The sequence below is a fragment of the Vespula vulgaris genome, chromosome 3 (genome assembly GCF_905475345.1).
Source record: "Vespula vulgaris chromosome 3, iyVesVulg1.1, whole genome shotgun sequence".
Taxonomy (NCBI): domain Eukaryota; kingdom Metazoa; phylum Arthropoda; class Insecta; order Hymenoptera; family Vespidae; genus Vespula; species Vespula vulgaris.
The window spans coordinates 2,878,051-2,901,394 of NC_066588.1; the positions used below are offsets into that span (position 1 = coordinate 2,878,051).

At 28.5% G+C, this 23,344-nt stretch overlaps 5 protein-coding genes across 25 annotated transcripts in view; 2 read left to right on the forward strand and 3 right to left on the reverse strand.

Moving 5' to 3' along the window:
• The first annotated feature begins 122 nt into the window (after positions 1-122).
• LOC127062868 (histone-lysine N-methyltransferase NSD2) lies at positions 123-6,888 on the forward strand. 2 transcript variants are annotated; one of them, XM_050991809.1, is made up of 14 exons: positions 123-395; positions 543-813; positions 910-1,189; positions 1,305-1,711; positions 1,829-2,552; positions 2,627-2,793; positions 2,866-3,184; positions 3,281-3,503; positions 3,610-3,805; positions 3,887-4,316; positions 4,399-4,672; positions 4,771-4,988; positions 5,073-5,293; positions 6,395-6,888. In XM_050991809.1, exons 2-14 carry the CDS (start codon positions 586-588, stop codon positions 6,614-6,616), a joined length of 3,909 nt encoding a protein of 1,302 aa, XP_050847766.1. In that variant the 5' UTR covers positions 123-395; positions 543-585; the 3' UTR covers positions 6,617-6,888. The 2 variants fall into 2 exon arrangements, with proteins under 2 accessions (XP_050847766.1, XP_050847767.1); XM_050991810.1 differs by lacking the exons at positions 123-395; positions 543-813 and having other exon boundaries at positions 1,042-1,189; positions 1,251-1,711.
• A 1,616-nt stretch (positions 6,889-8,504) lies between these two features.
• On the reverse strand, positions 8,505-12,558 carry LOC127062870 (calcium permeable stress-gated cation channel 1). The gene is made up of 12 exons (XM_050991812.1): positions 12,061-12,558; positions 11,589-11,727; positions 11,294-11,511; positions 10,933-11,209; positions 10,758-10,861; positions 10,486-10,678; positions 10,295-10,409; positions 10,019-10,215; positions 9,613-9,939; positions 9,238-9,513; positions 8,915-9,148; positions 8,505-8,833 (listed from the first exon to the last, which is right to left on the reverse strand). The coding sequence occupies exons 1-12, from the start codon at positions 12,081-12,083 to the stop codon at positions 8,621-8,623; spliced, it is 2,316 nt and encodes a 771-aa protein (XP_050847769.1). The 5' UTR covers positions 12,084-12,558; the 3' UTR covers positions 8,505-8,620.
• Positions 12,559-14,913: 2,355 nt separating this feature from the next.
• Positions 14,914-18,567, reverse strand: LOC127062301 (putative leucine-rich repeat-containing protein DDB_G0290503). Its single transcript, XM_050990259.1, has 4 exons — positions 16,605-18,567; positions 15,830-16,510; positions 15,488-15,725; positions 14,914-15,413 (listed from the first exon to the last, which is right to left on the reverse strand). Exons 1-4 carry the CDS (start codon positions 18,302-18,304, stop codon positions 15,150-15,152), a joined length of 2,883 nt encoding a protein of 960 aa, XP_050846216.1. The 5' UTR covers positions 18,305-18,567; the 3' UTR covers positions 14,914-15,149.
• Positions 18,568-18,694: 127 nt separating this feature from the next.
• LOC127062307 (uncharacterized) lies at positions 18,695-22,607 on the forward strand. 3 transcript variants are annotated; one of them, XM_050990270.1, is made up of 6 exons: positions 18,695-19,420; positions 19,643-19,823; positions 19,909-20,365; positions 20,454-20,680; positions 20,741-20,822; positions 20,909-22,607. In XM_050990270.1, exons 1-5 carry the CDS (start codon positions 19,309-19,311, stop codon positions 20,820-20,822), a joined length of 1,059 nt encoding a protein of 352 aa, XP_050846227.1. In that variant the 5' UTR covers positions 18,695-19,308; the 3' UTR covers positions 20,909-22,607. The 3 variants fall into 3 exon arrangements, with proteins under 3 accessions (XP_050846227.1, XP_050846229.1, XP_050846230.1); XM_050990272.1 differs by having other exon boundaries at positions 22,473-22,607; XM_050990273.1 differs by having other exon boundaries at positions 18,695-19,402.
• Positions 21,629-23,344, reverse strand: part of LOC127062297 (apoptotic enhancer 1 protein-like) — a 102,011-nt gene continuing 100,295 nt past the window's right edge. For all 18 annotated transcript variants that reach the window (XM_050990250.1, XM_050990249.1, XM_050990245.1 and 15 more), the window contains one exon: positions 21,629-23,289. In XM_050990250.1, the coding sequence (XP_050846207.1) occupies positions 23,254-23,289 (36 nt within the window). In that variant the 3' untranslated portion in view covers positions 21,629-23,253. The remainder of the gene's footprint in view (positions 23,290-23,344) is intronic.

Genomic DNA, 23,344 nt, shown 5'->3' on the forward strand with positions numbered 1-23,344 from the left:
TTAAACTTTAAATTGTACGAAGTATTATGAAAGTAAACTTAATCTCTTCCAAGATGTAAAAAACAACGACCAATCTGGATCATTCATTGTGTTTGTTGCATTAGAACCGTCCAATAGAAACATCGGACTATTACCAACATAACATTTTCATGAAAGATCATCTTACGAATAGCATAGCGTCGATTAAATGAACGAACACGTCTATGTGGATCAACCGAAATCGCGGGAAACGCGTTCTGTTCCATTAGTCCCGTAAGGGTAATTTGTATTTTCCTAATATTAACAATAAACATTATACACAGATTCTTCTTCTGGATCTCATAAATCTCCTTGAGCAATACATATTGATATTTTTACACCGAATGAAGAATCCTAAACGAATCGTGAAAAATAAGGTAATCCTTGAAAATCGGCCATTGCGACTATTTTCAGCGGTAATAGAAAATTGTTTTCGATTTCTAAGCTCTTTAAAAAGTATTTTTAGAGTTTTAACCGTTACTAACAGTTGAAGAAATTTATAAAGTACCATCGTTTTACCGCAGAATCGAGTTATATAGCTTAAAATGATAATTTAACAATTAAGCTATGAGCTCTCCCAGTCTCCCACGGAATAACAAGGTGGCCGAAACAGCGAACGATGCAGGGCAAAGCATACGCGAGAAAATAGAAAGTTTTCATGATACTGGAGATTGTGTGGATAATGCTGGAGAAAAATCTGATCTAAACGATAATGCGTATTTTCCTGGCAAAAGTCGTTATGGTAGAACAATAAAACCTAAATCTCCTAGAGATGACATTGCTGAATTTCCTAAGGTATAGGAATTTCATTCTTTTGGCTACATTTCAATTCGTACAATACATGCTCATGATGTTCCTTGCTTCTTTTGTTTTATATACCTTATGTTATAGAATTATAAAATGCCAAAGACACGTAAATCTCAGAACTCTAATGAGAATAGTAATGAAAATTTAGATGAAAGTAACATAGTAAATGATACGGATGAGGCGAGTGATTCATTTAGCTCTTCAAATTCTATGGAGGAAATATCATCCCCAAAATTTGACAATACTACTGCACAATGTAATTGGAGTTTAGGACAATTAGCATGGGCGCGCGTCGGCAACTTTCCGTTTTGGCCATGCGTCGTAACGCTAGATCCGACTTCATTAATTTTTTATAAATATAAAGGTAAACATTGTTTTCAATGTGTTACAAGTTTTAAATAATAATACGTAACATTTATTTATAGAATGAATAGATCTATTCAATCTAAAAAGCATGTTTAAATGACTTTTTTAACCAGCTACTGGCAGATCACAATTGCTAATGATACACGTTCAATATTTTGGAGATAAAGGACGTCATAGCTGGGTCTCATCAAATTCTATGATCCATTTCACGAACCTTGATGACTTTCAAAAGCTATCAGAATCATTGACTGCAGAAATTAAGAGGAAGGATGCTAAATATGCTGCAGCATTTGTTATTAAGCCAGGATTAAAGTCAAAATGGGAGACAGCAGTTGAAGAGGCTACAGAAATACAACCAATGACTGATCAAGAAAGGGCTGAAATATTTAAACCCATTGTTAAAAGTTCAAAACAAAAAATTCAAAAGACACTTGATTTTTATGAAAAGGATAAGGCAAGTAAGAGAAAATATGCAGGTGATTCAAATGCACCAGATGCTAAGCGTACTAAACAGGAAAATGTAAGTTAAATAAATAAATAAAAAAAATACGATCAAATATTATATAATACATACATTATTATAATTACATCTATACAAATATACATAACACTAAAAATTTTGCATTTATATTTTTAGATGGATGTTTCAGAGAAATTGCAATATAAGTTAGAATCACCAAAATTAAGGTACTTGCGACATAATGAAAATGGAAAAGCAAATTTGAGATTAAATTTTGAAAGTCCTTCTCGTATGTCCACCAAATCTAATGAATCTAATAGTGATTCTTCTACAATACAAAAAAATGAATTTAAAAGTGATGAACATATTGATGGTGTTTTTGAAGTTTATTACGAAAGAAACAGAGATATGTTAGAAGATGAACATCCTGACTTGTCAGAGGAAGAAATCAAAAAATATTTAAGAAAAACTTGGAATGATATGAACTCTTCTTTTCGCAGAAAATATCGTTTATATGTTAAGTCTGAAGGTAATCAGTCAAAGGAGAATACACCAGAATCTGAAGAAGACACATCAACAGATGCAGAGAGTGTCACAAAGGACACAAAAAAGTCAAGATCTAAAATTGAGAAAGAAGAAACATATACAGTAGAAACAAAAAAAACCAGACCATACAATCTTTTTAAAGGCATGAAACAAGAAAAGGTTTGCCAAATATGTGAAAAAACAGGAAAATTAACAAGATGTAGGGGACCCTGCTATTCGTACTTTCATTTATCATGTGTCAAACCTGGAGAATCTAGTCCAGAACATTCTATAGATGAAAGTATGTATAGTGATAAATTATTTGATGATTTGAGAGAAATAAAAAGAAATAATACAGATGATGAAGAAAATAGTGGTACATACTTATCCATATAAAGTTTACTATTATATTTATTTAATTAAATTGTGATACTGATTATTTTTCTTTAGATAAGGCAGAGGAACAAGAAGATGAAAGTTTTAAATGTATTGATTGTTTATCTGGTGTAGCTCCAGCATGTTTTATATGTAATGAAAGAGAAGGAGACAGAATAAGATGTTCGGTTTTAGCATGTGGCAAGCATTATCATTCATCTTGTTTAAAGTCTTGGCCTCAAGTATGAATAAATAGTTTTATATTATAATTATATTTTTGTTATAAAAATTAACAATTTTATATTATTTTTCAGTCTCGTTGGCAAGGAGGTCGTTTGACTTGCCCATATCATATATGTCATACATGTAGTTCTGATAATCCACAAGATAGTCATTCTCGTGCACCGAATGAAAAAATAGCACGATGTGTTCGATGTCCGTCATCCTATCATACCTCCATATCGTGTTTACCTGCTGGATCAGTAATATTAACAGGAAGTCAAATTGTTTGTCCTAAGCATTACAAAGCTCCCCATCCTCCATTGAATGCAGCATGGTGTTTCCTTTGTACTCGTGGCGGAAGTCTTATTTGTTGTGATACATGTCCGACTTCGTTTCATCTGGAATGTCTTGGTAATACTTCTTTTTTTTTATTTTTTTTATTTAAATAAAAATATGAAAGAATATTTATTGACAACTTATTCTGAAATTTTCGTTTCGTTAAAACAGGTATAAATGCACCGGATGGTGCGTTTAATTGTGAAGATTGTGAAACCGGAAGACTTCCTCTGTATGGAGAAGTAGTATGGGTTAAGCTCGGTAATTATCGTTGGTGGCCCTCTCGTATATGTTATCCACATGAAATACCTGAAAACGTAGAAGCTATACCACATAGTCCTGGCAAATTTTGTGTCATGTTCTTAGGTTCTAATAATTACTATTGGGTCCACAGGTAAATATAGATTATTATAAATGCATACATGCATACATTTCTTGTATACATGTGTTTAAAAAGAAAAAATAGAGGAGGATACATAATTTTTACATTACGTTTTCAGAGGACGTGCTTTCTTATATCAAGATGGAGATGCAAATATAAAGCCTTCAGTAGGTAAAAAAAATATGAGGAATGATACTTATAAAAAAGCTTTAGAAGAAGCTAGTGAAATTCATCAACGTTTAAAAACTGAAAGAGCTGCTGCTAAGGATCATGAAACTAAAGGATTAAAACCTCCACCATATGTTAAATTAAAAGTTTGTCCATATTTTTATAACAAACAATTCTATATAGTTGTGTTAAATGGCTATTTTCTGATCAGTTAAACATTTGTTTAGGTTAATAAACCTGTGGGTAATGTGAAACCTGTTGAAGTTGAAAGTATTGTAGCATGCGATTGTGATGCAGAACTGGATGATGCTTGTGCACCTGGAACAGATTGTTTAAATCGTATTTTATTGATAGAGTGTAGTCCAGTGGTATGCCCAGCTGGTACCAAATGTAATAATCAAGATTTTGTACGCAGACAGTATCCAGCAATGGAACCATTTCATACAATTGGCCGCGGGTGGGGTCTTAGAAGTTTGGAAGCTATTAAATCTGGACAATTTATAATCGAATATGTTGGCGAAGTTATAGATGAAGCAGAATACAAACAGAGATTAAGTAGAAAAAAAGAGTTGAAGAACGAAAATTTCTACTTTTTAACAATAGATAATAATAGAATGATCGATGCAGAACCAAAGGGCAATCTTAGCCGATTCATGAGTAAGTTTCTCTTTTTGATAAGAGTACTAAAGATGTAATTAAAAGATAAATATATAATTTTTCTGTTTTCTTTTATACTTAGATCATTCTTGTTCACCAAATTGTGAAACACAAAAATGGACAGTAAACGGAGATACGCGTATTGGTTTATTTGCCTTACGTGATATAGAGCCAGGAGAAGAGTTAACTTTTAATTATAACTTAGCTTGCGATGGAGAAACACGTAAACCATGTTTATGCGGCGCATCAAATTGTAGTGGATTTATAGGTTTAAAAGTACAAAAACCACAAGTAACTCCAGTTCCAGTACCATCTAAAAAATCTGATAAAGTAGAAAAAGTAAGAAGGCAGAGAAGGTAAATTCATATTTCTTTTTGTAATCGTTTAATAAATATTTGCTTATAACTTACGTATAATATATTGTGTGTATTATTCATATTTGTATTAATTTTAGATCAAGGAAACATTTTTGTTGGAGTTGTGGAGAAGAGATAATGCATGATAGCGAAACTATTGTATGTGATCATAAGACATGTAATAAAAAATATCATAATACTTGTATAAATATCGACAATGCAGAAAGTAAATTTAGTTGTCCATGGCATCACTGTATAGAGTGCAATCGAAGAACATCTGCACACTGTTCATTTTGTAGTGTTGCTTTTTGTCAAGGTAACATTGTTGTGCATTTGTTCGTGATTATATATACATAAATATTAGAATTTACATTTTTAAAAATATATTTCTTTATATCAGTTCATTTAGACGGGAATTTGTTTGAGTATGGAGAAAAAAGTGGCTTTGTTTGCACCCTACATGAAAATATGGAGATACAAAGATCATCAGCAGAAGACGAAAAAGATTCTTCTGATAACGAGGCCGATATTGATAAAGAATATTTATCAAGATCTAGCAGCCCTATAGAAATGGAAACAAAGTTACAACGAGAACCATCGCCACGAGTTTCAATTGTAGAGGTAAGATGATACTATAGTGGTTTATTATAATTGTTGGTACAACAAAAAAAATTAGCTCATATATTTCACATCTATTGGGAAATATATTAGATTTATAAAACAGTAGTGATTCCTTTATTTTATGTTGAATATGATTAAAATGAGCTAATAATGTAATACTTTGGTGGTGGTTGAGCATGAAGACAGGCATTTGCATTAAATTGCATAATAAAAAACATAATGGAATGTTTTGTAGTACGTACTCTATCTAAATAGATTCCTTTATGTATTTTAATAAATGCTTTTATTTGCGTAGTCATGACTTCAGACTTTCATTTTTATATTATATATTTTAATTTTAATTTTAAATATATCAATGCCTGGAACTTGTTTTATTTTGCATCAAAGTAAAGTTCATGAGATTTATGCCTCATATGGTAATGATCATTAAAATCTTGCACAACGAAAAAAATTTATTATGTATATTATATATATATATATATATTATATATGAAATAATATTTTACTGTAATCCATTATTTGGAATTTTTTTTTATATATCTTTTGTGTTAAAGATAATTATTACTTCTGTATAATCATGAAAAAATATTAATATGTTTGAGAATATAATTTTTAGACAGGATACTTTAAAAAATGCTAATAATTATTATTATCATCATTATTATTATTATTTTATTTTTTATTTTTTTTTAAGTTCTTTACACTGTTCCCAGCATCCTCACCTTAATATTGGCAGTAATGAAATCTATTAAGAAGTGAAAATGTTTTGTTTAATTTTGTACGTACAAGTGAGTGTGTATTTATTTCAGTTACTGTTCTTTGGGTTCTTAATTGATAAATGAGTAAATTGTAGTAAGTAAAAAATTGATTCACTGTTAATGGATATTGATGAATAGAAAATATGTCCTTTATATAAATTATTACATTATTTATAAATTGCAGAAAATATAAAGGTGAGTACTTTTTTCATCAGATATTTCATAATGGTGAATCACAATTTTAAAATCTTCATTTACATACATGAACCTTGGCGTGAAAATGTCTTGTGCTATGTGGATTTTTTACCAAAAAGTTTTCTATACATATAAATATAATTTACAGGTTCATCTAAACAGCGAAGAAAGCGAAGAATCCCAAAGGGAAGAGGACGAAGAATTATTAGAAGATACAATCGCACTGTGTACATATAATTTTTCAAAAACAGTGAAAAGAAAGATGCTCAATCAATCTTCTAATATTTTTGAAGAAGGACAAGCTGAGAAATTGAATAATCTTACTTCTAGTCAACTGGAGGCGATAATTGGTGGTAGTTTATTTGAATAAATTATTTTGAATTACCAAACAAAGTAAAAGATGATAGTATAAATCATAAAAAATCTTACAAAGATGATTCAATTAAATTATATGTAAGGTGGCTGCATTATTCTCTCATTAACTGAATAATAGCAGTGTATGTAGTATATATTATGTGGGCAATAGACTAAATTGAATAATACTTTTGTGCTAAATGAAAGAACATGAATGTCTATCTAGTCCTTTGCCAAATTTCTTTTCTTTTTTGGGATTTTCTTTTTTTTGTCTTTTTTTTTTTTAAATATACATGAGCAAATACGATCGACAGGTGCTCTTTTTAAATATTCACTATTTGTGTATCAGTTTTTATAAAACTATGCAACTTGGTAAAATATGATAAATTCAAAGTATATTTGTCCATTTGATAAAAGGATTGCCTATTCCGATAATACATTCCTGCTTCTGAATATTTGGTAAAGAGAAAGTAAGTCTTGTTTATAAAGTAATCCGTTTAGAAAAGTGTGTGTATCATAATAATACTTTATAAGTTTTATAGACTGAATAATACTTTATCATTATCTCATATTGTTTTTATTAGCATATTCAATGATCATTATTATTTATCTTATTTATAATATAGTGTTATAAACACTTTTTTACTTTGTTTTGTATATATTAAAAAATGAAACATGACTGATTTCTAATTTATATAGATCACTCTTCTAAATTAAATATTTCACGCGTATGAGAAGAAATTCAAAAAATATAAATTTATATCTTGATTTTTTTTTTTTTTTACGTCTTACATATTTTATTTTATACGAAAATAATTACTCAAAACAATCTAATCATGAAAAGACTGTTTTCTAAATGAAAATTGGACATTATTATCTCTTTTTCTGTGAAGTTTCTTAATGATTTAAAGAAATATATTTTTTTCATGTTATTATTAATCGATAATATATCGATAAACCAATTGAAAGGTGCCTTGTCTGATGTTATTGAAGATTGATAAACGTCTATCTGCTCATTTATTACTATTTAACAATGAACAAGAATCTGTATTAGCGATTATATTTATAATTAGTACATGACACTTTTCTAAGACATGAATTTATGCATATACACTGCCTTCTATATTCATTTACACATTATTAATGTAAACTTATTAATACTGATTATTTTATTAAGTAGTGTTTGTATACTACAAAACTAAGTGTTCTTCCATTCTTATCAAAACATATAATTTAAAACTGTAATTATAAGAAAAATACGATGTATGTATACAGTATAGTAGTAAATTTTAAATGTCTTAAATATAACTTTCATTTTTTAATCACATAAGAAATTACACTAAATTAAAATTTATAAAAAAGAAATGTATTCGTTTTTGTATATTGCATCGATGCAAACGGTAGAAGTGCAAGTATCTTAATAGAAATTAAAGGCATCATATTAAGTTTCGTCGTAGTATGTGAGATAAGGCTATGGTGGTATACTCTTTATAAATTTAAAAACGTGTCATTACTTTTAATATTATATATACAAAAACAGTGACTGCCACATACACACGCACATATATATACATATATATGTATACGTATATATATATATATATATATATATATATATATATATATGTATGTATGTATGTATGTATGTATATATATCGATGTAAAAGATATTGCAACAACGACACGTGCAGGGATGTAAATATATTATAAAATATCAAAATAAGTTTTTTGTTCATGTCATATCGAAATAATATATTAACTATGTGGAATATTATTTTAATTAAGCATATTATTATAGGCAATTTATTATAAGTTTTTATCAAATTCAAATTTTTCTTTTAAATAATAATTACATATTTTAATATATTATTTTACAATAATTAAATATTAGAATCTGTGATATATTATTTCTTTTTTTTTTTTCAAATTTTTAGGATACTTATTTTTTGTGCTATTTTATATACACGTAATTATAAGCTTGTGTTTAGAAAAACTGCTTATAAAAACAAAACATTACACCTTACACCTTAGGTTCTTTTGCATAATCTTGATAAAGCTTAGTGGTATTTTCTGAGACAATAGAAGAAGTTATACTTGGACTTGGCGTATTCATTTCAGAATTTGAATTTACAGATATAGTTTCTTCTACAGAAGTTTGTTTCTTTCGTAATACGGGCGCAATAAAACTTTGTCCTGTTATTCCGCCTGGAAGATCTCTTTTTGGCGGTTGTGTCTAAAAATAAACATGTTGTTTATATCGTATTGATAGTAAAAATAATAATTACAAAATATAACAATTGAATGTGAACTGTACTTTGGGTTTGGACGCAGGTAATGTAACTCCAGTTACAAGACCTAAAATACTAGCAGCAAGACCACTAAGTTGTACAGCTGCCAGAGGAGATAAACCTCTTCTTACTAATCCAAGAGCTAAAAATGCTACTTGTGCAAGAATCGGAGCAGTTCCTGCTGCGCTGGTTGCCGTACCTGCTAATTGACCACCACCTACACTTGGTCCATAAGCAAAGCATAAATTATGCCTGTCCACCTGTTTGTGTACACGTGTATATGTTTATAATTAATTAATACAATAATAAACAATTTTTAAGTGATATTAAAAAATCCTTGCGGACATACCAAATGTTTTACTAATAAATATAGCAGTCCAAATGGAGTAATTAAAGGACAAGCAAGACTATAAACCGTTGTTGTAGTAAATACCAATAATAACCATGCATAATGTGCTCCTAATGGGAATTCCCATAATACTGCTTTCCTGACGTGCACTCTCTCTGCTTTACTACGTGCAATACACAGACGAAAAGTATATAGGGCAAGTTCTGGAAATCTGACTAATTCCAATGCACTTCCAAGTAAAGCAGCAGTAATTACATAATTTACAAATAAAGCACCCTGAAATAATTGTAAAGATGTTAGATCGATATTCTTATTTACAGGATCTCTTGAAATACATTTTAATGAACGATGTGTTACAGCTCATGCATGTTATACCTGATCTGGAAGAAATACACATTCCCATCTTCCTGTATCATTTTTTCCTTTCATAGTCCAAACAAAAAATGCTTCAGCACTGGTTAATCCTAAACTAGGTAATATAAGAACCATAAGTAATAAAAATAATAAAGTTTTTCTCATAACCGTACGATTCAGACTGCTTCTCGTCCAGTGTCTTACTAAAGATTCACTTTTTTCAACTACAACAGGCATTAAAGCGGCCACGCTTACTAATAATAAAGTTGGTAAAAACGAAGAAATAACAGGGCTCAAATTTTTTATGTCTCCTGGTATAGATAATCTATTTAAAATTGGTATAATAACCTAAATAGAAAAAATATTTATTAACAACTCTAATAATTTCAATATGCGATCTCATCATAGTAATATATAATTAACTTACAGCTGGTGTAGTAAGAAAAAACAATGTTATAAATAAAGCAACATTTATCAGTGCTGCATTTAAATACCAGCATCTTCTTGGTATACTTAAATTTTCCCAAAAAATATCTGAAGGTGCTGGAGCGTAATTAACGTTCCACTTTATCGAAGGCGAAGATCGTAATTGTCTCCTCATAGTTCTAGCTGCACCAGGTGTTCCTATATCGAAATATATGATAATAATAATAATTTGGAATATTATGATATTCCGATAATTCCATAACAAGAATACACAAACCTAAAGTAACAAAGGCTATCCCTAATGGTTTACTCAAGGCCAATTGTCTTTCTTCTTCTACTAATGCAGTTAATCGAATTTCTTCATTTGCATAAAATTCTCGAGCATCAACTTTCTTCATAATTATTAAAAAATATTTTTTAGAAAGGACAATTTTGTATATATGATAACAATATCGATGTTGTACTCACGGATTTGCAGCAACATCCTAAAATCTGACCACAACGATGAGGATATATTTTTAAAGGGTCTCTTTTTTTAGCATAATTCTCGCAATACAAACGTGCTTGCTCCGCACAATCTCTTTCTGTATCTAACACTGAGAGACGTCTAATATCATGAGCTAATGTCACATCTTCTATAGTCAGTGTTGAAAATGCCTCTCTAAATTAATAAAGCAATAATTTACAGTATAATTAGCGATTTTAAATAATTATTTCTGTTACGAGAGTAACATACATACTTAAAATACTCTGTAAGTGCTTCTACATCACATTGGTGTTTAGGTATTTCTGTAATTATTAGTGTTCTAGCTGCTAATTCTCCACTAGGCCTATTTTCTCGTACCTATATAAATAGTTTTAAAAATTATAAAAAAAATAACATTATAATTTCTAATTTTTTTAATAACTCTTTACCTGTTTTAAAAAACGTCTCATCACATAAGCACCAATTGGTAAATAAGATATAATTAACATGGAGTGTACCCATATCCAAGAAGACATTGGGTCTAGATTGGCTATTGTTGTACGACTAAATGTTAAGTCATCATCATGTATACTACCATAAAAATTAATAGGCAATGCTACACATAATGATATAATAACCATTGCAATAGTTAAAACAATCAAATAACGCTCAAATAATATATACAGCAAGCCATCAGGACCAGCTCTTTTCAATAGTTCTTCATCTCTGCAACATTTATTATATATATTTTTAGTAACAATGTATACATATATATATGTGTGTGTGTATGTGTGTATAAATTGTACTAACTTTATTTTAAATGCTGTAACAATCCATGAAAGAAAACCTCTATCAGCTTGAGATAGCTGAGAATTAACAGATGTTTCTAAGTATATTGCATCTACATCTCTAGTATCATTGTCACCATAAAATAATTCCATCCATCTATTATCTGATTTATGTAGCAATGCAAGACGTCCATAATTCCAGGCTTTTTTACGTAATAAACCGAATAAAAGAACTAATAACTATAAAATAAAATATCCTATGTATTATTCACTTTATAATTCAAATCTATATAACTCGTAGATAACAATGAACTAACCAAAAATCCTATAATATTTAAAACTAAATTTTCGGGTATTCCAGCATATAAATCTGTTATAATAGTTGTATTGGATCTGTGAACTGGTATACATAAATCTGGTGATGGAGGTTTATAGGTTGATGGAGGTGGGCTTATACTGTAAAAAAAAAAAAAATGTGTAATATTTATAGATAGGATATACTATTTTTAATAGAGATACATCATTTGTTATATTCATTAAAAAAACAATAGTTAAATCAATTTTAATGAAAAAAAAAAACAAATGCAAACAATGATTACTAGTTTATAATAAACAATAGCATCATGGACAAAAAATAAAGTTACTAAATCTGTAAATTAAACACGTTAATTTCAAGGAATTAAAAACTTGAGAAAAAAAAGAAAAAGAGAAAGTTAAAGAAATTAATCGAATTTATACATATTAAAAAAGCAAATAATAACTTCCAATATAATTTTTATGAATATTTACCTCGGGAAGACAGTTATTTCCATTGTTATGCGAATGATTAAGATTAGAAAATTACTAAAGAAATTTGAAGATACATGTTAAACAAATATCTACAAATTTGACACATCATATGGTAGATTCTAGACGTAATAACTAAACATACGCTTTGACATATATAATGTAATCTTAAAGTTAAACTTTACGACACGTTTTCATTTTGCGATGAAATATCAGGCTAAACTTTTTTTCACAATTTTTTTCCCATTTAATTATTAGTACTTTCTGATTGGTTCAAATACTATGCTCGTATAGATCTCTTGAGATTTATAGTTATTGAATTTAAATTTTGAATGAATTTAAACTTTTCATTAACTTTTCTCTTGAAGCGTACGTGACTTCAACGATAGATATGGATAAAATATAAACAATAAACGTAAACTAGGAACACTATCTTCATCATGAATATCGTATTAATGTACAAGTTTAATAGATTACATCATTCTCGTACAAATAACGATCAGGTTAGATCTGTAAAATAAGTAGTTTAATAGTGACTCACACTCTTCAGTTTTTCATTTTTTTTTTTTTTTTCATTTATATACATCTTTGATGGTGGCATGCCTGTTACAGTAATCCGTGATAGATACGACGCCAACGCCTTTATTTTACGATACAAATACGTAAAGGATAATAAACACAATCGATAAAACAAAAAGCAAGATTTTGTGAAATATTTTGTAAAACATAAAAATTAGTAAATACTATATAGCAAATATTATTTTATATAATATAAGTATACATATAATTTTTCTTTTACTTCTTTTTCTTTTTATTATTCTTATATTATTTTTTTATATATTATTATTTTAATAACTTTTATAGAAAAAACCATGAAAAAAAAAAAAAACAGTGTAGGAGTTACTTCCTAGATAGTATGCAAACGAACTCGTGTTTTGATTTTTATAAAAATAACATTTAATATATAAGTATATATTCACTAATTATTATTTTTGACAAAATAATCGACGAGATCTTGATTTTATTCGTAAATTTATATACTTAATATTCGTCTATAGAATTCTACTATATTCAATCTATTTATTTATGGAAGTATTATTAGCAACGTAAAGTGGTAATACTTTAATGTTTAAGTCAGAATTAGAATTAGATTAATAAGATTTTGAAAATATATTAAAATATGCAGCCATTCGCCCGGTAGTACTTGCATTGAATTAGATTTTGAAATATTGCAAGTACCACCGACCCAGGTCTCACCGCGTGGAGGTTGCTGCATCTGGAGACCCATGGGCTAACGGTGACTTCACTTTAAATTTTGTGTTCCTTAATATTCTAATCGAAATATATTCGAAAATATTCAAAATTTCAAATAATTATAATTAAAGCGTTTGAACAAGAAGATCCTATTTTGACCTATTAAATAAATCAAAAAACAAAAAACCATTCACGAGTAAATTTCATCGGAAATTTACTCGTGGTCATTAAATGCTCTTTTACTAATTATTTACAATCAATCACTCGTGTCGATTGGGATTTTTCGTTCTCAAAATGATTGAGTGATCGGAGGGATTTAAAAATTACTTACTCCTTAAGAAGTTCTGCAATGGCTCTAAAACATTAGTTTGCGATTTAGGTCGAAATAAAGGATGATTCGTAGCTGGTTAAAAATGAGATAGATCCATATCGACGTTGGTTAAAACCTTCTTCAATAATACACTGACTCTAATTCACGGTAGTTATTTATTAACGGACAATCACTGAATTTACTTCACGAAACTCTACTGTCTTTTATAAATATAGTTCGTGCGACTACTGATATGCAAAAATTTGTTGCGAACAAACACTGACTCTAACGACTGCATTGTACGCAGTCGATACAAATTCACTTATCGTTTAAATATTGTTAAAATTATTGCGATACATGAACGAACAAACACTGCTTTTATTTTACAAATTTTTGATTTTTATTTAAACGATACAAACACTCGATTTCGTCATTATCTCGCGCGCGATTGTAATGATATTCGGAAATAGAAAAATAAGAACAAGATTATTAGTATCAATGTTATAAAAAGAAACTGTATGAATTATAGAAAAAATGTGTGATATAAAAATTTACTTACTTTATTGATACTTGTAGAAAAGACGGTATGAGAGTTTCGATGCTTACTCGTCGCAGTACAAAGGAGAACTGATCCGATAATCAACAAAGTCGATCAAAGATTTGTTGTTGTTTTACACGTAACTAACGATCGAAAATCAAAATATAAATCTAAGAGAAAATAATTAAAATTATCTACCACGTCTTTCAAACTGTATAACATTTAAACGAATATACTATTGTTTAAATATTAATCTATTCAACTCGGCGTATTATTTAAATAAATATAAAATTATCGAAAATATTAATTTTCAAGTATCACGAAAGAGAAGGAGAGAGAGAGAGAGAGAGAGAGAGAGAGAGAGAGAGAGAGAGAGAGAGAGAGAGAGAGAGAGAGAGAGAGAGAGCTTCGACGTTCACTCGTCGGAATACAAAAGCGAACTAATCCAATACAGCCAAAGTCAATCAAAGGTTTGTTTTTGTGTTGTTAGTTGAAGGCAACTTTATCCGAATTCAAAATAAATCGTATTTAAGTACTAAACGAAAACTATTTTATATTTAACGCGTGTTCATTACTATCGTAGATTATTTAAATAATTATAAATTTATTGAAAGTATAGATTATTGAAGTTTTGCCAAAAATTATGTCTATATTCATTGTTAGTGTAAATCATTATAAAACGAGAACTTTAATTATAATTCATATACTATAAAATATCAAATAAATCGTCATTGATGAAAATAAATATTCAGGATCATATAAGAGAGAACAGGTATATTATATTATATATGAATAAACACATTTGATTTGGTATGTATGTGTATATATATATGTATAAAGTCGTTTTATATCATTATTATAATATAAATACTGAGAACATAACCAAAAATATTTCGATATATTAAGTAAATAATATAAAATTCGTATAAAATTTTTATCATTGCCTGTGGCAATTATTCATAATTTGTACAAAAAAATTATAATACTGCATTACTTTCTTTGATATTGTGTTGTTGATTGTAAAACACCAGTAGTAATTGAATCCAAGATCCAACTTTCTTTCACACCATTTGCACCGATAATAATTTTTGCAGCCTGTGGATATTCAGTAAGTCGACCACCAGCAGCTTTTATAAGATCTTTTAAGATATGAGCAGGAGGTGTAGTACCATTTTCAACGTGTAAGAATCCAGAAGTAGCAAATAATTCTGGTACATAAGCCATTCCAAATAATTCCCGATCTTTACGATTTTCCTAAGGGGGAAAAAAAATCATTTGTATCAAAGATTACTTTATGTACTACTATAAAATTGTATTATAATTCTTACTTTTACTGCCTTTGAGAAATGTGTTATCTCATAGTGTTCTGGATTTAACCATCCATTATTTTCCAAAGATTTTAAAACCCACTCAAGTTTTACAAGCCAACAACCTCTTATTATACCATGCAATAAATTTAATGTACGCACTCCTGTGCTTACTACATGAGTTGTTCTACGTGTAACATTTGATTCAATGCTTGCCATACCAAGAGTTTTTACAATGTTCCTAATCAAATTTTTATCTCTGGAAGTAATTGAATTTATATATTATGTTTTAATATTTCACACAAGATGTATTATACCATATCTATGAGTAGAATAGATAAAAGAAAAATCTTATAAAATTACCTATGTGAGAATCCTGTTACAACCATAATAATTTTTTGAGATTTATGAACCAGCCATTGAGAAGTTTCTTTTCTAGTTCGAAATTCATTTAAAGAATATCTATCTTCAACAGTCTCAACTTCTTGGTCAGAATGTTTATGTAAATTTTTCAATTGCTTCAATATATCATTATCAGCCATTTTTTTAATTACAATTTTTTTACTAATTACTTTTTTAGGCTTTTTACGTTTATTTTTTTGCTTTAGATTGAAACTAAAATTATTTTCTGATGAATCATCATGTTTTTCTATATCATTTGAGACATTGCAAGTTCTTGCCTGCAAATTCTGTTTCATCATTCTTTTCTTTTTAAATCGTTTTTTCTTTTTTGTTATCAATGGTTCTTCGGGTGATAAGGATTTTTCCATTGGGGTAAATGATAATTCAGAACTTTCACAAAGTGGCAATAATTTTTTTTTCTTTGGTTTAGAGCTTATTACATTTATATTTGCCAAACTGTTATTCTTTATTTTGTCTTTACCAGATTCATGTTCTTCTCTGAAAGAATCCTCTATAATTATTTCCTTGTATTTTTGTTTATTTGAAGTTACTATAGGTGAATCATCTAAAATAACTGGTTTATGTAAAATATCTTTTCCTTTTTCTGTACACATGATTGAATGTGTAGCATGAATTTTACATCTGAAAAGAAAAGATGTTATGATAATTAATTATCACAAATTAATAATTTTCTAATACTTAATAATTTTCTAGTAAAAATATACGGTTTGCTTACATGCACTGTTCATTTTTTGGATTACAAATACTTTTATTTTTTTTCTTAATAGTTTTGTTAGTTAATGTCTCAATTATTTTAGTAGAATCTTTGAATTTTGTATTATATATTACTGTGTCACATTTTAATTGTGATTGAGGTACATTATAAGGTGTACTTTCAATATAACTTGTAGAATCATCATTTCCATCTGTTGCTTCATTATTGTATTGTGAATGTTTTTTTGATGTTCTTGTATTTTGCTGTTTGGATCGTTGTTCTTCATTGTAAGAGTGTCTATTTTTATATGTAGAATTTAAAGATGTATTTACTTGTAATGAACTACGAATACTTTCCTGTTCACTTTCATTATCCATAGAAGTATTTACATCTAAAGATGATCCAAGCTCTTCAATGCTATTTTCATTTTTATCAATTATGGATTTAATATTATCATTTTTTTCTATATTATATTGACTAGATTGAAGTATTGTATTTGATATTTTTATTATAGTTTCATGATTCATTATAGACTCTTTATCTGATATGGAAGTTGTTTGATTTATTTTTTCTTTTGTGCTTTGATCCTCAGATTCTTTTTTATTCCTAACTTCACTATTTTTAATCACCATTTTGTCAATATAGGTATTATTATATTCCCAAATATTTCCTTGAACAGCTGTTAATTCCATAGATACAAGTTTTGCATTTTTTTTATGTCTTTCATTATTAATATTATGTTCTTCAATAAATTTGTTATTATTTCCACCCAATTCCTCATTATATGTGGAACAAAAAATAGGTGTACCGATTGATTCAATTTCATCATTTAAACTACTTAAATTTGATTCAGTTTTTTGACTCAAATCTTCTTCTAGATTACATTTTGTTCTAGTTTCAGAAAGATTTTTTAATGAAAGTTTTGATATATGATGTCTTTTATAATTACCAGATATTATAGGACTACTTTTATAATTAAAATTTGTAAGAGATAATTGTTGCAAGTTATTTTCTGAATCATGGTTTTCTTCTGTTACAGTCTCAATAACTTGAGAGTCGATAATATCATTGTGTGTAAATAACCTTCTTTTTGTTATCTTTGATTTATCTATGGATTCATTAACATTACAACTTTTATTAATAGGTGTAGAAAAGATCCTTAAATTTTCATTATGAGTATTACTTTGTATACTTGTAACTTCATCAATTGGAATCAGAGATTTATCTATAATCTCCTGAGAAGTAGTAGTTAATACTTTATTCTTTTGATTTTGTAAAACTAAATTTGTCTTTATAGCACATTCATCTTGTTTATTAAATATTTCTCTAGTTTTATTTAATATTGCATTTCTTAACTTTTCACAAGTTGCATCATTTTCTTTAATATCTTTTACATCAATAATACGTACACGAATGTTTCGTAACAATTTATCTTCTATGCAAGAACCTCTATTATTTATTTTATTTATATTATATGTTTTGGAAGAATTTTTCTCTTCTTGCATTATCTCTAATTCTTCATCATCGTTTGGTATCATATAAGATTGCATCTGATCATTAAACGATTCATTGTTCTTAATCTGTGTTTTTCTGAGGGAACCATTACCTGAATCTGTCAAGTTGGTATAACTTAAATTAACTGCTAATGAACTACGACGACACTTCGGGCTGCTTTCATCCTCAGAATTTATATTGATAGTTTTTCTTTTACTGGGACTCATAATTACGACGTAATACTTGTTTATATGAAACGAATACGAACATGATATATATATATATATGTTTATACCATTCTCATTGTAGGAATGTATAATATTTGATGGATGACATAATTCAAATCATAAAAATAATTATATGTATTAATATTTATTATTTATATATATATATGTATATATATATAAATATATTATTTCACGAACAATAATTGCACATCTTGTACTGTGCAATAACACTGTATTTGTGCGATAACGAACTACCCGCCATTTTGAATGACTGTCATAAATAGAAATTTGTCATTTGATCCCATTTTTATTGTAGCGATTGGTTTTGACCATTTGATCATTGTTGTCATAACAAATTTCATTTATCGAGACAATTGAAAAAAATTATTTATTTCATAACAAATTACTTTTAAAACCATCATTTAACAACTATGTGATCCATGAAAACCTTCTTTATACTTATAGTTTCCTGACTCAAAATTATATTTGCGATATGATATTAATTTGATAGAATATTTATCAAAAAATGAATCAATAGTTTCGCATCTTATTTTGATTAGGTTAGTTTAGAATTGTCCGAAAATGTTAGTAAAATTTACGATTCATTTGTTTCGAATGACGTCATATAGTATCGACATTAAGATCAGTAACCACCAATCAAATAAATTCCCGCCATTTTCCGTTGTGAATGCTCTAACGTGAATTCTTTACCTAATAATAAATAAATTTCGAAAAAGTTTTATATCAATTGTACACTTATAAAAGTGGTGTTTATTAAATCAAATTTCACGTTATTTTTCATGTTACGATTAAAAAAGATATATATTAGCGTAACACATAAGAACATCACATTGTTGATTTTGTGAAAGAGACAATCGTAAAAGGTGTGTATGTAGAGTGAGATCCAAATTTATATGGTGAATTAAATCAGAGAAAAAAAACTTCGTCTTGTGAAACTTAAGAAAAGTTTTAGAATAAACATTTTATTGCATCCTTGATGCATAATGAACACTCCAACTAGAGAATTTTTAAGAAGACCAGATGGTTCACGTAGAAGATCTGCCCGTCAAGCTTTAGCAGTTATTCCTAACGTCCCGGGTATGACATTTTCTCCAGGTATTATTATCTGAAATATTTTTATTTAATAATATTTACTACTCTAGTGTGCGAAATAAAAGAACTATCTATATCGTATTTTTAGTAAAAATCATTTTTACGAAATATAATTTATCATTTTATCATTTGGTAAAAATCATTTTCACCAAAAGTAAATTATACTAATTTCTGTATAAATTGTATCTATGAAAAGGTAGTATCTATTTTTATTATATTTTTTAGGAGAAATGCTTCCTATTGAACAAAATACAATGGACAATGTAATGAATAGTCGACATACTGCAGATTCTTGGAGTCCAGCTCCTAGTCCGGATGAACTTGTTATTCAAAAACGTGGAAGAAGACGACGGACTATAGTTTGGTCACCAGACCTAGATACTTGCAAGCGTGACAGCTTATTAAGGTTAGTCAATGTTTATTTCATTGATCTTGAGATATTAAAGGTATAAAAAAGATATAAGCAAATGAATAAAAGAATATTGTTTTAGTTTAAGTTCTAGGGATCGAACTCCAGTAAAAAGTCCATCAAAATCAACTATGATATTAAGAAGTACACCTAGAAAAAGATTATCGCTTGGCGATGCTAATGAGTCTAGATTCACTGTATCAGAAAAAAAGAGAAGGACACCTTCGAAATCTATGAACGTCATTGATTCTTCGATACAGAAAAAGTTCAATGGAAATTTAGTAAATGGATTACGAGGTCTTAGCCACGAACAGTTGGTCAAACTTATTACAGATATAATATCTATGCAGGAAGATGGTAATCTACGCGAAGATGAAAAATTGAAGGATGTCTTTATGAATAAAATGCCAATGGCAGACATACAACCACAGAGGGAAAAACTTTGCAATTTAAGACAAAATATCTATGCTAGTCTTGTTTCCTCGAATGCAGATGACTGTGCATATAGTCGCGCATATATACATTTAGACGCATTTCAGGTATGATTGAAATTTTACTATGCAAAAATAAAATAGGGCTTTTATGTTACCATTTGTTTTATCAAACATGCTTCGTGCATCTATATAGAAAGCAGTAATTGATCAAGGGAAAAGACTTTTGGAATCACAACATTGGTCATCTGTGATACAATATGTTTTTGTAGCATGGAATATAACTAAAGAACTACCTGAATGGGAAAGTCAGGGTTTAGATAATACAACTTATAAATGTTTCAAAAATTTAGCATTATTTTGTAGACGTGCGTTAACAGAAGGATGTTTCAATTTATCTACATTGAACTTGTATAGAGAAAGGTAAGATATATGAAATATATTATCTTTCATTTTATCATATACATTTTATTATTATTTTAGACTAGAAACCATGGCAAAAGACTGTGAAGAAATAAATGGTTGTCTACAGCTGCTGAAAGAAATCAATCCGGTTATTGTCTAGGTATATTTAAATTATGATAAATTTACATACCCCTTTACGTCGACACGAACGTTGAAGTTAATCGAGAATTATTCATTTGTTTACAGCGTCATGGTATTTTCTTATATATTATTTAATATAATAATTTATACAAGTAGAGAAAGAGATGAAGGAGTATATCATCGTGATAAAAATCGAATGTCTTTTCATTATTGTGTCAAGATTTGTTGGCAAATTTATCAGCAATTTTGTCGCTATAATAGACCAATATTTATATATATATACATATATATATTTTTGTTAATATATACATCCATTTTTATAACAATATTATACACTTCATTGACTTCGACTGAGATCTTGCGCATCTGAAATGTTTATCGCGAATAAAACAATCTCTATAAATTATTAGCTTAATTAAATATTTTCTTAAATAATTAAATTTCATGGAACAGATTTTATGAGTTATTACTAAATTGGTGGTTCTATGTAAAGTAGGCAGAATCTAAAGTTTACGATTTTGAAATTATTGACGTTCATATAGTTTTATAAGTATGAAAAGAGTAAATGCTATTTATAAATAATAGATGTATCGGAATAAGTGTGACCATTTTTTTGTCATATATAATATTTTACGTACGCACGTAAAATTTTGCATGTTAATTAAAATGCGAGAATATCGTTTTTTTTTTTTTTATGTTACGTCAATGCATCGGAATACTCAATCTCTATATTTTTATGATACGTATGCGGTGGTTAGTTAATAATTATTAATCTTAATCTATATCGATCTATAAATATGAAGAGAGATAGGAACCTGGATTAAATTTATTAAAAACAATCTTTTATTCGTCATATATATCATATATTCTTACATAATATATCTGTTATTACTTCTGAAAAAGGCACATACTTTATTAATTAGTAATCATCAGAAATTTTCTTTTAAAGGCCTGTATCAGGACCGAAACGAGACATGTATATTTAAGGATTATAACAACATGCTTATAGAAATTTTCTGATGTAGCAGTAAAATCTCTCTATTCTATTAGAATATTGCATCATGATTTTGAGATTCTTCTGAACTACTAATGGTATACGTTTTAAAATGGAATTTTATCAATCACACATAATATTTATTCTACCTTGCACTCAAGATTCTTTCCACCTCGTACGTACTTACACACTGGTCATTTTTATGTCTATCTTGGCAAGACTATATTACACTATACTTTCGGAACATTTTCAAAATCCGAGATCATTTATTTTTAATCGGATTAAGAAAATGTCTGACACGAATTAAATGTAACAGGTCTCGCAACAAGAATCTGATTTCATCTAAACATAGATATTTAGGTGAAACAAATTAATGAGAATAGGCACGTGATTATTAAGTACAGAAAACTTTTTGTTTGGAACATGCGTATCTTGAATATTTCCGCGTGATGTATACGAAGAGAGCTGTAATTTCTTAAAAGTGACCTTATTTAGATAAAGGCGAATGATATTAGACTTCGTCTCCTTTGACGGTAAATTTTCATGCGTGCGTGCGTGCGTGCTTGCGTGTTGTATGTGTATGTGTGTGCGTGTCCGTGTGTGTGTATCATAGATTAGAACATTAAAACGAGTCGTTAAGAAACACATGTAGCATTTTTGTACTTTATCTTAAAGGAACTGATGCTAAACTACGTATGAAGAAAAAAAGATTTCACTAAGTACATAAAACACACTGTAAAAAGGAAAGCTTGGAAAATTGTTTCATTAAAAATTATTGTGTACCGTTGAGTGACATCACAAAAACTGAAATATTATATTTATTATTTCTAGGATAAAAATCAAAATCATTTTCATTTCATCAATACATTTATGTATGTTTGTCAGTGTATTCGCATTTTTTTTTCTTTTTCCGTTTTTCTTTTTTTTCTCTTTTAAATATTAGTTTCGTGTCACGTATAATAAAAAATGCAATCGAAAACAAAATACGAGACGAGTGTATTAAACGCATAACATACCCGTTGCACTAAATACTGTATATGCTTTACAATATTTTCTTGTTTTTTTTTTTTTCTTTCTCGTAAAATATAGTAAAGAAGATATGATCTCCACGTCTCTCTTGTTACATACCGTATGTAACATCATTTTACACTTCCATATGTAAACTTCGAGAGATTTGTCAATAAAAATAACTTACACGTTAATCCCACGTGCGCGCGCGCGCGCACGAGTGGGGAGGGCGCGTATTCTACACGCTTGTGTTTTTTCTTAAAAAATATAGAAAAATTATACAGAATTTTGTATTCGTTTCCTTCGGACGAGATAACACGTAATTAAATAAAACGACATTGGTAATGTGTGACAATGGACTACGATACTTAATAAGATAAAGCTGCAGATCGAATACTGTGATAATGAATTATTAGCGGATATTACGAATGATGCGGCATGACGTGCCTCAGTCCGTTTTCGTTGGTTGTACTCTAGGATACAGCTGTAACAGGCAAATATGTTACAGGATTAGACATATATAGAATAAGTAAAGATAT

What these genes read in the sequence shown, in the direction of transcription:
- LOC127062868 (XM_050991809.1), top strand. Translation starts at nt 586, where the DNA reads ATGAGCTCTCCCAGTCTCCCACGGAATAACAAGGTGGCCGAAACAGCG. An exon ending in CACCATATGTTAAATTAAAA is followed by an intron (nt 3,806 to 3,886) that starts GTTTGTCCATAT and finishes ACATTTGTTTAG; the next exon opens with GTTAATAAACCTGTGGGTAA. An exon ending in AAAGTAAGAAGGCAGAGAAG is followed by an intron (nt 4,673 to 4,770) that starts GTAAATTCATAT and finishes TATTAATTTTAG; the next exon opens with ATCAAGGAAACATTTTTGTT.
- LOC127062301 (XM_050990259.1), bottom strand. Translation starts at nt 18,304, where the DNA reads ATGAGTCCCAGTAAAAGAAAAACTATCAATATAAATTCTGAGGATGAA. An exon ending in CCAAAAAATGAACAGTGCAT is followed by an intron (nt 16,511 to 16,604) that starts GTAAGCAAACCG and finishes TTTTCTTTTCAG; the next exon opens with ATGTAAAATTCATGCTACAC. An exon ending in ATTTCTCAAAGGCAGTAAAA is followed by an intron (nt 15,414 to 15,487) that starts GTAAGAATTATA and finishes TTTCCCCCTTAG; the next exon opens with GAAAATCGTAAAGATCGGGA.
- LOC127062307 (XM_050990270.1), top strand. Translation starts at nt 19,309, where the DNA reads ATGAACACTCCAACTAGAGAATTTTTAAGAAGACCAGATGGTTCACGT. An exon ending in GGGTATGACATTTTCTCCAG is followed by an intron (nt 19,421 to 19,642) that starts GTATTATTATCT and finishes TATATTTTTTAG; the next exon opens with GAGAAATGCTTCCTATTGAA. An exon ending in TTGAACTTGTATAGAGAAAG is followed by an intron (nt 20,681 to 20,740) that starts GTAAGATATATG and finishes TTATTATTTTAG; the next exon opens with ACTAGAAACCATGGCAAAAG.
- LOC127062870 (XM_050991812.1), bottom strand. Translation starts at nt 12,083, where the DNA reads ATGGAAATAACTGTCTTCCCGAG. An exon ending in TAAATATTATAGGATTTTTG is followed by an intron (nt 11,512 to 11,588) that starts GTTAGTTCATTG and finishes TTTATTTTATAG; the next exon opens with TTATTAGTTCTTTTATTCGG. An exon ending in GTTACAGCATTTAAAATAAA is followed by an intron (nt 11,210 to 11,293) that starts GTTAGTACAATT and finishes TAAATGTTGCAG; the next exon opens with AGATGAAGAACTATTGAAAA.